Genomic DNA, 14,234 nt, shown 5'->3' with positions numbered 1-14,234 from the left:
ATTGCATTTAACCGGATGCAAGTTATCCAAGTGCTGCCTTGGAAAATAAAAATAAATGAGTATAAATACCCAATGAGCTCATTCCTGGAAGACACAATGCGAGTTGGCCGTCTTGTGACGTCGGCTCGGTGACCATGTTGACAGTGGGCCCACGCATTCAGCTGCGAAGCACACGTGGCTTGCAGATGCACGACCTGACTGCTGGGTGACAGCTCAGCAGGACCATGCGATCGTGCTTATTAAACCAAGATCTACATCTATTTGGATACATCTCAATTAGTTACAATTCCAATTAGTTACATTTATAAGTTGCATCAGGCCCTTTGAGGACAGCCATAATGGTCATGTGGCCCTTTGTGAAAATGAGTTTTACACGTTTGGTGTACATATCTGCATACTCAAAAATACGTCTTAGATAAATCTCAGGGACCGTCCTCTTATAGTTCAGATCCTACCTCTCGGATAGGACGTACTGTGTTAAATATGGGGAAATTACATCTGAGCCCTTTAGTGTTATCTGTGGTGTTCCGCAGGGTTCAGTACTTGGGCCCCTTCTTTTCAGCATTTACATTCTTCCATTAGGTGATAGTATTTGCAAGTATAATATCAGTTTCCATTGCTACACAGATGACACTCGACTATATCTTCCGATGGAGGAATCTGCCACGCTAAACTGTGGAAATTTGGAGGTCTGCCTCACTGAGATAAAAGAATGGATGTAACTCAACTTCTTGCGCCTTAACTCATAAAAGACCGAAATGCTAGTTATTGGTCCTTCTAAATGCCATGACTTGTTCTCAAAAACTGCTTTTTTGACAAATGTAATATCACCCAGAGTGACTCAGTCAAAAATGTAGACCTCATATTTGACCCCGATTTGTCCTTTCAAACACACGATAAGAATATTACTAGAACAGCTTTTTTCCATCATCGCAACATTGCTAAAATTCGCCCTATGCTGTCGCAGTCGGATGCGGAGATTATTATTCATGCTTTTGTTACCGCCCGTCTCGATTACTTTTATGCACTACTCTCCGGTCTCCCGAAGTCCAAAATCAAGAGCCTTCAGCTGGTACAAAATGCTGCAGCGAGGCTTTTAACTAAGACAAGAAAGTTTGATCACATTACCCCGATTTTAGCTAACCTGCATTGGCTCCCTGTTAGCTTAAGATGTGATTTTAAGTTTCTGTTGGAATTATACAAAATCATGCATGGACTTGCTCCCTCATAGCTTTCAGATTTAATTCCCCCCTATGTTCCGGCCTGAAGCCTTCGTTTTGAAAATGCTGGTCTACTAGCGATCCCAAGAACCAAGAGGACATCCACAGGTTCTACAGCTTTTTCTATTCGGGCCCCGGTGCTGTGGAATGCTCTTCCTCCTGAGATTTGATCTGCATCAGTGGAACTGTTTAACTCTAGGCTTAAAACACACTTCTATTCTATACCATATGAATATCCTATATTTCATGTTGACAATAGCTGTGTATTATTTGTTATTGCAACATCCATTGCAGCCTGGTCATCATTGGAAGGGGGATTACCTCAGGTGCGGTCCCTTCACAAGGTTTCTTCATTTTCCTTATGTTGAGGTTATTGAGTTTTTCCTTGCCCTCAAGTAGGTTTTAGATCAGGGGATGGTGTAATAATAATCTGTGGTCTGTGCAGCCCTTTGAGACTTTTTGCGATTAAGGGATATACAGATAAACATGACTTGACATGACCTGAAACTTTTCAGACTGGCATCCACACAAAGCTTATTCAATTAATTGGTTGTAATTTGGCTTGTTTGATAAGCATTAGTTTTTACAATATTAACTGGAATAGTACAAACATTCACGAAAAAAATAAATGTTTAGTCATGTTACGTAGGAAACCTAATTTAATTTTGACAACAATCTGCTATTTTCACAACTTACTAAAAAATAGCTTTTCATTCATTATGACCAGTGTACCGCTATTAGAATAGTTAACTACTATTCAAGTAAAAATACTTTGCTGTTTACCTTAGATGTTCATTAAGTGCTCAACTAACTAAATACTTAAATAGCTAGCTAAACTTAACATTCTAACCACAGAAGAAGCTAAAATAGTCAACAGGGTAACTCAACTACAGGTTAACTAAATCCCAACTACACAAATCACTGAATATTTAGACAACTTCTGTACTTTATGAACTATAAGCCACTGTGGCCTTTATGCCATACCGGCAAAAAATGTCAAACTTAGTTTGTAGGGGGGAAAAAACACATGAGTCGCCTTGGAGTATAAGTCAAATGTGCACCACTGTAGCATCTCAGACAGCCTATAGGTAGGTCTGGAGTGCCTTATGATAATGGGGGAAATTGAAAAAAAAAGCCCAGAATCTACCCAATGTGAATATATAATGATTTGAATCATAAAAAAAAAAACGTAAAAAAATAAACATAAAAATAAACATATTGTCTTTCCAAGGTATACATAGCAGCAACAATAAACCCATGAAGAAAGTGTGACTTGTGTGTGGCTAACCTTATACAAAATAGTCAAATGACCAAGCAGCTACATAACCAAAAAGACGCGTCTCATATTTAATTTAATTGTGGGCCACTGGAGCTGGGGTCTAAAGAATGCTGTATTTTCAATTTAGTCAATCCTGTACAATTAAAAAAACTGAAAATGCTTCTGGAGTCTGAACCTATTGTTGCTTGAAATTGGCCAGGGCCATTTCTCGAAGCAGAAACAAACTAGCTGACTTGGCAGTATCTGAGCAGTAAGAGGCGAGTGCCAGCAACAGTGTTTATTTTACGAGTCTGACTAACCTTTGACCAGAATTTCAGGTTCTTCCTCAGGGGCCATCGTGTTCTTGTCCAGCATAAGGCTCTTCATCTCATCAGCAGCTTCTGACACAGCAACTCTGTGAAAAATAGGAGGAGGTAAATAAATACTTGTGACCAATCACATACAGTGGGCAGTCCCAACTGTCTGCCTGCCAGTCCTTTTTGAAGGAGGGAAAGTTCCATATATACGCAGTATCCATAAGCGTTAGCCAGCTTGTCCACCGCTGACAAGCTTGGCCTGCCTTTATCACCTCAGACTGGGTAGTGGGAGAGAGCAACTGAAAATAAATGTGACAGGCCAAAGTTGAGCCCTCCTGCCAGCTAGCCAGCCTTCCAGTCCGTATGTCGTTTGGAAGTTCAAGAGGTCATAGCCATCAGGAGCTGAGGCACTAACCATCAAATGTCTGTCGGTGGGTGGACAGGGGAGTCTGTTGACTCAGCATCACCTTTCCACTAGTAGTGTTTTTTTTGTGTTCAATTTGCATGTTCCTTTCCATTTTTTCCAATGTACTGTGCAATTGACATTAATAATTGTGGAAAATTTAAAGTGCTATTGGGTGGTGAAACCAAGCATTATGTGATGAGTGAGAATATATTTTTTATGATCGTTAGGTCGTTTTATTTTAACCCATGCAATGCCATAATGTATAAATAAGTTTTCTGAAGAATTATTCCTAAATGCTTTTTTCAATAAAAATGCTTTTTTCTTGTACATTTTTGTAACTATTATAAAGGGTTTGGCGCATCTCATCATTTAGTGTCAAGTTTCTGGGAATGGTTTCAGTATGATGAATCACAATTAAATGGCAGGAGTGGCTTTGATTAGATCTTTGTCCAGATATTGACGAAGCCCAACCTTTTAGTGTTGCTTCCTATTTCTGGCAAATGAGTGTGTGTAAGAGATCCCATGTGGCAAGTAGAAGTAGTGATGCATTGTGGTGAGAGTCGCGAGATATGGACAAATAGTAAGCTCCTCAACCAAGCTAATTCCATTAAATAATGATGAAGTCCCATTGTCTGGTCGGAGAAGGATGAGGTTTCCTGCATGTCCGAGGGAACGCCACGGTGACCAAAGTTATGTGAAACATCGGGCGCTGAAAAGTTCTTGCAAAGTTAATGAATAGTTCATGCACCAGTTCAGTGTTCTTGCAATAAAATCTTATTTTGAAAGCAAAGTGCCCTCGAGTTAAGGAAAGCATTGTTTGGATTACAAATGGAAAAAAAAAACAGTTCTACTTGAAATGCATTCTTTCACAAAAATCCGTTTTTCTCAGAATTTTTTTTGGAAAAGAGTATTTCAAACAAACTTAGCAATGTTCAATTGTTGTTTAACAAACAGTGTTAAAAGCAGGGAACATATTCTTCTCTAATGAAAGATAAAAGTTCAAGCTTTCTTTTGATAAGTCCTACATAACTAAATATTCTGTAGGCCTTCGAAATTGAGATGAAATTGCAATAATTGTCTCTTCGGATTTGAAACGTTTGCCATTGAATAGGTTATTGATGTCAAATTTTCAATTGCAATATTATTGTGCATTGGGACATTTGTAGATTTAAAAGCTGGAAAATGTTCGAATTCTAAAATACATTTTGAATAAAGTTTTACTGAAATTGTGGTCAAGACAATGTATTAATTTGCTTGTGAAAATGTTTTAACCGTGCAAAAAAGTTTGGAAATAAAAAAACAAATACATAAATCAAAATTTTAAAAAAAAAAATCACAAAAAGTATTTGACAGTCTTTTTGGAATTAACTGGATTCAATTTTGAGTTATGGTTGGTAGGGCTGCAACTATTAGTTCACGTTGTTGACAAAAATCGATAATATAAATAGTCGACATTGAATTTCATTGTCAACTATTGTTGCCAGATGCAGTTTTCCAAAAGAGAGCGGGATCTCTACATGAATATTATCTTTTGTTGAGAGTGGCGCAAGCGCAATAGCCAATAGCGTTTCTGGAGCAGTAACATACAGATACGACAGCGTCAACATCAACTACCAGTACCAAAACTCATGTTCGGGAGCATTTTAGTTTGAATATGGACAATAAAAAGACTACTTGCAAATTTTGCAAACAGACCTTGCATATCATGGTGGTAGATTGGTGCTGCACAAACATTTAAACGAAACAGCGTCTGACTTGACTTGGTAAACATATTTTAAATCGAATGCATGCAGTCTTAAGAACAAGCACCAGTTGTTAAGACCATTAGATTTTAAACAGTTGAGAATTGTTAAGTACTTTAGTTAATGAGTTTATCGTTGACCACTGAATTTACTTCACAAAATGGATATCCCATTTATTTTATTTACTTTTCTACTGCTATTAATATGCATCTTCTTGCTTAACAGGAATAAGAATGTCCTCTTGATTTAATCTATTATTCATTTGCCTGTCCCTAAAGAATGGACAGAGATTTATTTAAGAATTTATTTCTCTACTGACTGGCCACATTGTCGATTTGTTTTTCTTATATTAAATTTTTGTACATGCCCAGAGTACTTTATGCATTGTGTAATTTTCATTGTATTCATTTTCTCGTGTTCATTATCAAAAGCCACATAAGTAAATTTAACCAGCTCGGTAGCCTAGATGGTAGGGCGCCCGCTCCGAGGCTGGGAGGTCGCTGGTTCAAGCCTCGGCCGAGTCATACCTAAGACTTACAACATCAGTACTCATTGCCTCCCTGCTTAGCGCTCGGCATTAAGGGTTGGAATTGGGGGTTTGGTCACCTAATGACACCCAACACAGCAGTTGGGTCTAAAATGGCGGCGCCCTGTTTGGCTGCGGCTGCATTGGCTTGCTACAGTTTAACTGTACGGGTCAGGTGTATCGACATTTCGTTCTGTGTGCATGGTTACAAAGAATGACAATAAAGGTAAATTCTATTCTATTCTTCTAAATAAACTTCATGCTGAATTTAAGAAAAAAGTTACATTTTAAAATTATCCGATTCATTAATGAACTAATCCTTTCAATAGCCGGTGACTTGTCGATTATTAAAATATTCTTTAGTAATTTTTTATTTATCAAGAAAAAAATATGTTCCCGCCCAAAACCACGTGTTTTTTTGATTGTATTGTTTCATGTTATTTTGACCTTGACCTTGTTTTTTTATGTGTAAAAAGCTATAAAACCAAGCACCCTAGCTGGGTAGTATGGTGTGTCCTTACTGATTTATGACCGTGAGAGGGTGAATCAAAAGCAGACAAACAGACAAAGCAACAAATGCACGTAACTTGGCTAGCTAGCACTTATCTCTGTGCTATCCTAATCCCCATGTCAAATGGCTTCCTGCCCTCCACAGGAAGTGGCCCATGAGGGAATGCGGGGGCAGCAGCGGGCGGTACTAAATGGAAGCCTGGGGGGCTAGGGATAGATTTGTGGATGTAGCTGCTGGACAGCTGTGCACATCTAAAAGCTCCACGTCACCCGTCAGGGAGCCAGAAGAGGATGATTAGCTCCCAAGATGTACAATATGTCTTTCTTAAACAACTGATTGCCATTTTTCATTTGATGCGCACAAAAAATGGACTGTGCCTGTGGAGCATTGAAGTGAGGAAGACCACGGGTCCGTTTTCCTTTTACGATAAGTTGTGATGCTAACCAAAGCTTTAAGCTACGGAAAACAAGTTTGATACTGGAACAAGTGAATAAATAAACCAGATTTTGATAAATAGTATAGAGAGATCCTTCGCTACTTCACGCTTCAGTTAGGCTATCGCAGGGTCATTGCTTAAAAGATTGTAAATTACAATTTTCTTTGTTGTCATTGATATAAACGTATTGGCATTGTGTTCTGACACAGCACAGAGCAAAAGCTATCACGGGGATAGGTATAAAGGGCTTTGTGTTCGGTGGGCGTGACCGTTTTTGTGCGCAACTGTGATAGGCTAGTGTTTGCTGTCAGTCAAACACGTCAATGAGTCAACCCCACAAACCAACTGCAAAGGCACGACTACAGCTAGCTTTTAGCGGTTTGTTACATTGAAAATAAATTCATCAATTAAATAGGACCAAGGAAAAGACAGAAATCCTCATCATCAGCGCAAGCTCTGTGGATTGTTTTTGGTTTTGGGAAGCAACTGATAGAAGCTAATAGCTAGGCTGCAGGTCCAGCCTACAGCTATGGCTAAACCAATAACTCTCTTAAGCTACCCCTGCTGGGCCTGTATCTCGCCAAAGCCAGATCCATTATCTATAAAACAGGTGAACTGGAGCTACAACTCATGGGAAACAGTTGCGGACAGTTGTATTTGAATCTTTGAAGAAATCTGGCTAAATCCGAGGAGCCTGATGCTACCGTGCAGCTAGCCAGGCCACACTCTAAATTTCTAGCACTGAAAGGAGAAGCCCTCCAATTTCATTGTACTTTTATATAATGGCAATAAAGACCATTATTTTAACTGCAATTATGTGTTCTGTATTTTCTTTGTAGATCTATACTTGTTATTTTATTATTTAACAGTCTTATACTCTCAGTCAGTGATGACGTCATCTCGAGGTAAATTTGATCCTTAGGGGCTTTTATGACGGTGCAATGCTACGCTGATTTCCAATATAAAGACGTACAATTAAAAAATCCGAGAGCACACGAAGCCCCTTTTGAATCACAGACAAGCATGGCATGCTAGCAGCTTCACGATCAGCACAACGCGCATTGGGAACCGAAACAAAGTTATTTCTTCTAAAGTAAGTGTTTTATTTTTATTACGCTGCCGTTGGGACAGTTAGTTGTCAGTGAGAGAAATGTGTGAGTTACTGCGGCCGTTTTAATTTTCACTTTACTTGAGTATTGTCACTGCCCGTTCGTTAGCAAATGACAACAACAAATACAAGCAAAGGTGGCATTTCGTAATTAAAGTAAAACTTTTAAATGATCATATACACTCTATATACCATTATCCCTCACAAATCCAAAACTATTTTCATGTGTAGTCAGTGCGGGGTCTTCTGACTTCTTTATAGATCGCCATCATTTTGGATCCTGTCTTACAAGGTTATTAGCGCCTTTGTACACCTTGATGCCGGGAATAGAACTGTTTATAATAATTGAGACTGGTTTCTATGGACTTTTGAGATAAGTTTGCATAATATGGAAACAATGATACAGCTATGCTATCAGGAAGAATGACTAAAGAGTCGTTTGCTGGTGTTTCGGCCACCCTATTTGCTCCATGTGTGATACATGGATACCGTAACTATGGTGGGCGTGGCTTGGCGGTCTGTCGGATCTAATCATTAACATATGACTGTGTTCAGGAGTTATTACAAGGAAATAACTAAATCAATCCAAAATCTCATCATAATGAAAGCCATATGATTACTAAAAATAGCAGAGAATTGAAGAATCCCGGGATGGACTTCTGCCATTTTAATCTTATTTAGTGCATATTCCTTCTAAAAGTACAAAACTATTAAAACGCTAAGGGAATTTAAGCAATACCAGACAAATGAATAGTAATACCAGGCAAGAATGTCTATGAAGGTCAGTCCACTTCTAAAAAGGGTCAAAATGTGGTTTGGACTGAGAGTTTCATTTTATTTTTTCCAGGTGGTGTTGTTTTCAGGTCCTGTGTGACCTAGAACAATAGAATCATCCTGACTTAGCGGGCGTGGAACCTTGCCACATTTTACTCGAAAACTGCGACACCAGAGCCAAGTTTGCGTTTTCAACTCAAGAATATTATTACCGAGATGGACTGCCATTAAAAATAAACCATGCATGCTTTTCCTGCTGGTACCGCTGCTGCATTGAAATCCCTGAGGTGCTTAGAGCAAGAACTAAATAAGTGTTTTTAGACATGTGGGTTCTTTAAATTCCTAATGGCTAATGCAGCTCTCTTGTATTATATTGCTGTTGCGCTATTTTTTTTCCTCTCGCTTAACGCAGACCCGCAGCAGATATAGAACATAATAATCCAAGACTCTGCAAATAAACACTCCGGCATGGAGACTTTATCTTGGTTGGGCTGGGTTTTTATGTACCTTTAAATCACTGTCACTGTATGGAACTATTCTGCCCCTTAACATTCTACCTAATGTTATTAATGGGGCTAAGAGTCGTCCCTGCATTTCTGTGTTTATTTTGTAACGGCTCATGAGGGTGAGGCAGACTGACTAAACTCTCCAGCTACTTTAAGAGATTCTTTGCTGTACATAAAAAAGCTTAAATAGAAAAGGCAAGTACTGAGTTGGCATCATTGACTGGAAGTGGTTTTCACAAAGTAGGGCAGTTGTTATGTATAGAGAGGGACAGCTTCTTTAATACCATATTAAGACTTATTGATGCTGACGAGATAAGAACAGAGCTTCACAGTGCTTTTACATGAAAGAAGACGCGAAAAAGATTGGTATACTTCTCGAGAAGGTCTTTGTACTTCTGTAAAGTTTAGTGACACTCCTCTTAAATCAAACAAACATTTTGGTCCAGCATTCCATGAAGCTGGCAAATCATACATTTCCAGCCAAGGAAAACTGCAGACATGAGATACCGCTGTTCGTACACGCAAAGTGAAAGAAAGAAATACAATCTTTCAAGCAATACTCCATAAAACATGGTTGCTTTTTCAGTGGAAAAATGTTCAACAAAGTACAGTTCCATTCTGCTATGGACATTCAGAGCGTTGAAAGACCAGAAACACAGCAAGCACCCCTCTTCTTCCCAAATACAACATGAAAATTTGGGTTTGCTTCGGGCTTGGATCCTCAAATCAAGTTAATTTTTCTGCCTCTAGCTGGGCCGTGGGTTGAATACCCCGAGGCCAGGTCGGATTTTTTGGGCCCAATCTTGCTTCTAGCAAAAATACTTGGAATATCAAGTAAACCTTCATTTTTTTTTAATTATTTTTTTTTTTTAAATACAACGTGAGTAACACAGAGAGCAGTGGTCAGCAACAAGCGGCTTTGGAGCTGAATGTGGCTCTTTGGCGCTCCGTGGTGCTTTTTTCAAAAATGTTTGTCAATGGAACATTATATGGTTTCTGTAGTGGGATAAATATGATGAAAATATTCCCAACTTTTTCTAAAACTATATATATGCCTTATATATACAGTATATTGTATGCAGTAATAGAGGTTGACCGATTATCGGGCGGGCTGATTATCATTTTGGGTTGCTAACTGGTGACCCAGAAGGAGCTGACTTTATTGTTCAACATTTTGCTGCTAATGCTACCACAAAACCTAAAAACCTTGTGAAACACTGGGCACAAAAATAAAACAAATGGTGCGGATTGGTCCCTTTGAGTCTCCGTAGTTTGTATTCTTCCTTTTGCCTTGTAGCATTCATTTTTAGTTTCACCACACTATACAGTGACAATGAGTGGTCAAATAGTCCCTTTAAAGTGACACTTTAAAGATACAGAAAATACGTTTTTTTTTTTTACTTGTTTTGTTTCAGATTTCTGTTTTAACTGGTTAAAAAAAGAAAATTTAAAAATAAACTCCACTTGATAAGCAATAATTATTACAATATATAGCGGGTACGTTTTTTTGTTTGATTGTTTTTTCATAAATGTAAAAGAAAATAACAGGGTAAATTGCTTTTCGGGTTAATAAATACATTATTTTCTGATATTCAAAATTTTTAAATTGTTGAGTTAGTATTTTTTTGCAATTCATTGTCAACATGTTTCACGTTCCTGCAACTGAATATTGGTTATCAGCCTCCAGGACCATTAACAATCAGTATTGGTATCATCCTTTAACCACTAAGGTCTTAGGGGCACCATTTTCCTGGGTTGTGTTTTGGGGAAGTACAGCCTGGTAGCGGCCATCCCTCTTCAGGCCAACAAATGTTTCCACCAAACAATTGCACACCATCTAAAAAGGAGCCCAGCATCCAGGCTTTGCGATGCATGAAAAGAGGAAGAGGAAGGAAAGAGAAATGGCACGCTTTTCATCAATCAACAACAACACAAGCACTTACTAAATCTTAACCACTTACTCACAACAGTAATGAGAAGTAATGCAAAAATTAAGCCGAAAGAAAGAAAATCAACCTAAAATCGGTGAAATGAGTACCTCTAGGACAGTGTTTGAATTGACATGGCTGCGAAAGTGTAATGCTGTGGCCAGTTAGCATTTATACAGTGCATCCGGAAAGTATTCACAGCGCTTCACTTTTTCCACATTTTGTTATGTTACAGCCTCATTCCAAATTGTATTAATTTAATATCTTATCTCAAAATTCTACACAACATACTCCATTTATGACAATGTGAAAAAGTTTTTTTTTTTTTACTTTTTTTGAATTTATTAAAAATAGAAAACTAAGAAATCACATTTACATAAGTATTCACAGCCTTTGCTAAATACTTTGTTGATCCACCTTTGACAGCCTCAAGTCTTTTTGAATATGATCCCACAAGTTTAGCACACCTATCTTTAGGCAGTTTTGCCCATTCTTCTTTGCAATAAGTCTCAAGCTCAATCAGGTTGGATGGGAGACGTTTGTGCACAGCCATTTTCAGATCTCTCCAGAGATGTTCGATCGGATTCAAGTCTGGACTCTGGCTGGGACACTCCAGGACATTCACGGAATGGTTCTGAAGCCAATCTTTTGTGATCTTGGCTGTGTCCTTTGGGTCGTTGTCCTGCTGAAAAATGAACCTTTGCCCCAGCCTGAGGTCAAGAGCGCTCTGGAGCAGGTTTTCATCCACGATATCTCTATATATTGCTGCATTCATTTTTCTTTCTATCCTGACTAGTCTGCCGGTTCCTGCTGCTGAAAAACATTCCCACAGCATGATGCTGCCACCACCATGCTTCACTGTAGAGACGGTATTGGCCTGGTGATGAGCGGTGCCTGGTTTCCTCCAAACATGGCACCTGGCATTCACACCAAAGAGTTCAATCTTTGTCTCATCAGACCAGAGAATTTTGTTTCTCATGGTCTGAGAGTCATTCAGGTGCTTTTTGGCAAATTCCAGACGGGCTTCCATGTTCCTTTTACTAAGGAGTGGCTTTCGTCTGGCCACTCTACCATACAGGCCTGATTGGTGGATTGCTGCAGAGATGGTTGTCCTTCTGGAAGGCTCTCCTCTCTCCACAGAGGAACGCTGGAGCTCTGACAGAGTGACCATCGGGTTCTTGGACACCTCCCTGACTAAGGCCCTTCTTCCCCGATCGCTCAGTTTAGAAGGCTGGCCAGCTCTAGGAAGAGTCCTGGTGGTTCCAAATGTCTTCCATTTATGAATTAAGGAGGCCACTGTGCTCATTGGGACCTTCAAAGCAGCAGATTTTTTTCTGTATCCTTCCCTAGATTTGTGCCTCAAGACAATCCTGTCTCGCAGGTCTACGGACAGTTCTTTTGACTTCATGCTTGGTGTTTGTGCTACGACATGCGCACTCAACTGTGGGACCTTATATAGACAGGTGTGTGCCTTTCCAAATCATGTCCAATCAACTGAATTTACTGCAGGTGGACTCCAATTAACCTGTAGAAAGATCTCAAGGATGATCAGTGGAAAAAAGATGTACCTGAGCTCAATTTTGATCTTCATGGCAAAGGCTGTGAATACTTATATAAATGTGATTTCTTAGTTTTCTATTTTTAATAAATTAAAAAAAAGTAAAAAAAAAACTTTTTTACATTGTCATAATGGAGTATTTTGTGTAGAATTTTGAGATAAGAGATTAAATTAATACAATTTGGAATGAGGCTGTAACATAACAAAATGTGGAAAAAGTGAAGCGCTGTGAATACTTTCCGGATGCACTGTAAGTCGCACATCATCTATATACGCTTGGGAAAAGCACAACAAATGTATACTCTTCTACAAAGAACGTGTTTTAAAAACAGAAAATCTCCACTTCAAACAATAAATGCACATATTAGCTTCTCTCTTTGTTTCATTATGTTAACAAACAAAATACCATTAAAAGGTAGACACTCAAAGACAAACACGGGTTGATACGATGAGCTGATCGGCATGTGACTGTCTGCTGCAGCCATCAGTAATTGATTTTAAGGCAAGACTTAATTAAAACACTCAGATGCTAATTAACTCTGGAACTGGGAAAAAAGAAAACGACGCCCTTGCTCTCGGGCCTGGATGACCTCAATTTTCAGACTGGATATGTTAGAGTGGTGCTACAGTCAAAAGAATGAAAGGGACAAATAAAAAGTTAAGCTACAGGCCGAGGGCCGGAATGTTCGAATGTAGAAAAAATTATTTATTCACGATCTTAAGTACCTGTGGGAGAGACGACATTTAAGTGGTATATTTGTTGATGGTACACTGGCTCTGGCTAATTATTAATGCATAGATTTTATTAAATCATCAACTGTCTCAGAGAGAAATAAAATGTGCTGAAGATTGTTGAATTTTATCTTAAGATATATGATGTGGCTTTCAAAAAAATAATATTTTGAGTGAAAAAGGTCCCCTACCCTGTTCTAGAGAATTGACTTTGCGAACAAGCTAAGGTGTTGATCGCCTGATTAGAAAGATAGATAGATACTTTATTCATTATTTTTATTTTTATACATTTATTCATTAGAACATATCTGAGTCATGAATGGTCAAATAAAAAAGCTATTTTAACAATATTTTGAGCCAAATTGTTCCATACAACAGCTTTAAATAAGAATCAGCACATATTTGCCACAAAATAAAAGTGACTCAAATTATTGCAAACAAATTCTAGGAGTTCAAATGCCACATAGTAATAAAGAAAAGGTTTCATGTCACAAAAAAAGTTTCAAACAAGCGTGTGCAGACTTTTTAGACCAGTTGTTGTAGCACTGGTATGCTGGGAAAGTCACAAAGACACAAAGCTTTTATGTGTACGATGGTGAACTAACATAGATAATCGAAGAAATGGAAAACTCACTATCAGAGATTTTTTTTTTAAATAAACTCACTGGAAAAAATACATATTGTCTACGCAAAAGACCGCTTGTGTCTTTTCAGGCCCCAGTGGTCCGGGGGGCAGGCTGCAGTCCAAGGCTGGTGGGAAAAAATGGGAATGTGGTGATTAAGACTGGGCCTACATGACCTTACTGCTAAAAATACACTGTTTATCCAAGACCGCAGCCAAGAAATCACAGGACTTAACCCAGGGGAGAAGAGGTGGGGGAGGAAAGAAAAAAAGTCATGTTTTGAGAAGGGCAAGGCAGTGTGACAAGAAGTCTGAGTGTGCGAGAAAGAGAAAGAGTTTTGCGTGAGCGCGTGTTCGTCTGCATAAAACCTGTGCAAAATATGCTGTTACAAAGCAAAGAGGCATTTCATTTGAGTCTTGAGGCCACGCATTCTATAAGGGCGAAACATGTAAACTTTTGGGGACAGTCAAATATCTGAAAGATAGGCTGACAGACACTCAGACAGGCAATAAGCAGGGGTCTGTCACACTCTTCCAATGCACACACCCTCGGTCACACGCACAAACAAATATGATACACACTGGCCTCT

General features: G+C 38.8%; 1 protein-coding gene across 1 annotated transcript in view; it reads right to left on the bottom strand.

Moving 5' to 3' along the window:
- Positions 1-14,234, bottom strand: part of plekhh3 (pleckstrin homology, MyTH4 and FERM domain containing H3) — a 57,590-nt gene that overhangs the window by 29,676 nt on the left and 13,680 nt on the right. The window contains exon 3 of the mRNA XM_088330530.1: positions 2,799-2,893. Coding sequence (XP_088186656.1) covers positions 2,799-2,893 — 95 coding nt within the window. The remainder of the gene's footprint in view (positions 1-2,798; positions 2,894-14,234) is intronic.

Source organism: Urocampus carinirostris, chromosome 1 (genome assembly GCF_059441175.1).
Source record: "Urocampus carinirostris isolate Australia breed hairy pipefish chromosome 1, RoL_Ucar_1.0, whole genome shotgun sequence".
Classification (NCBI taxonomy): Eukaryota; Metazoa; Chordata; class Actinopteri; order Syngnathiformes; family Syngnathidae; genus Urocampus; species Urocampus carinirostris.
The sequence above is the reverse complement of the archived record's forward strand: the minus strand, read 5'-3'. Positions and strand labels throughout refer to the sequence as shown.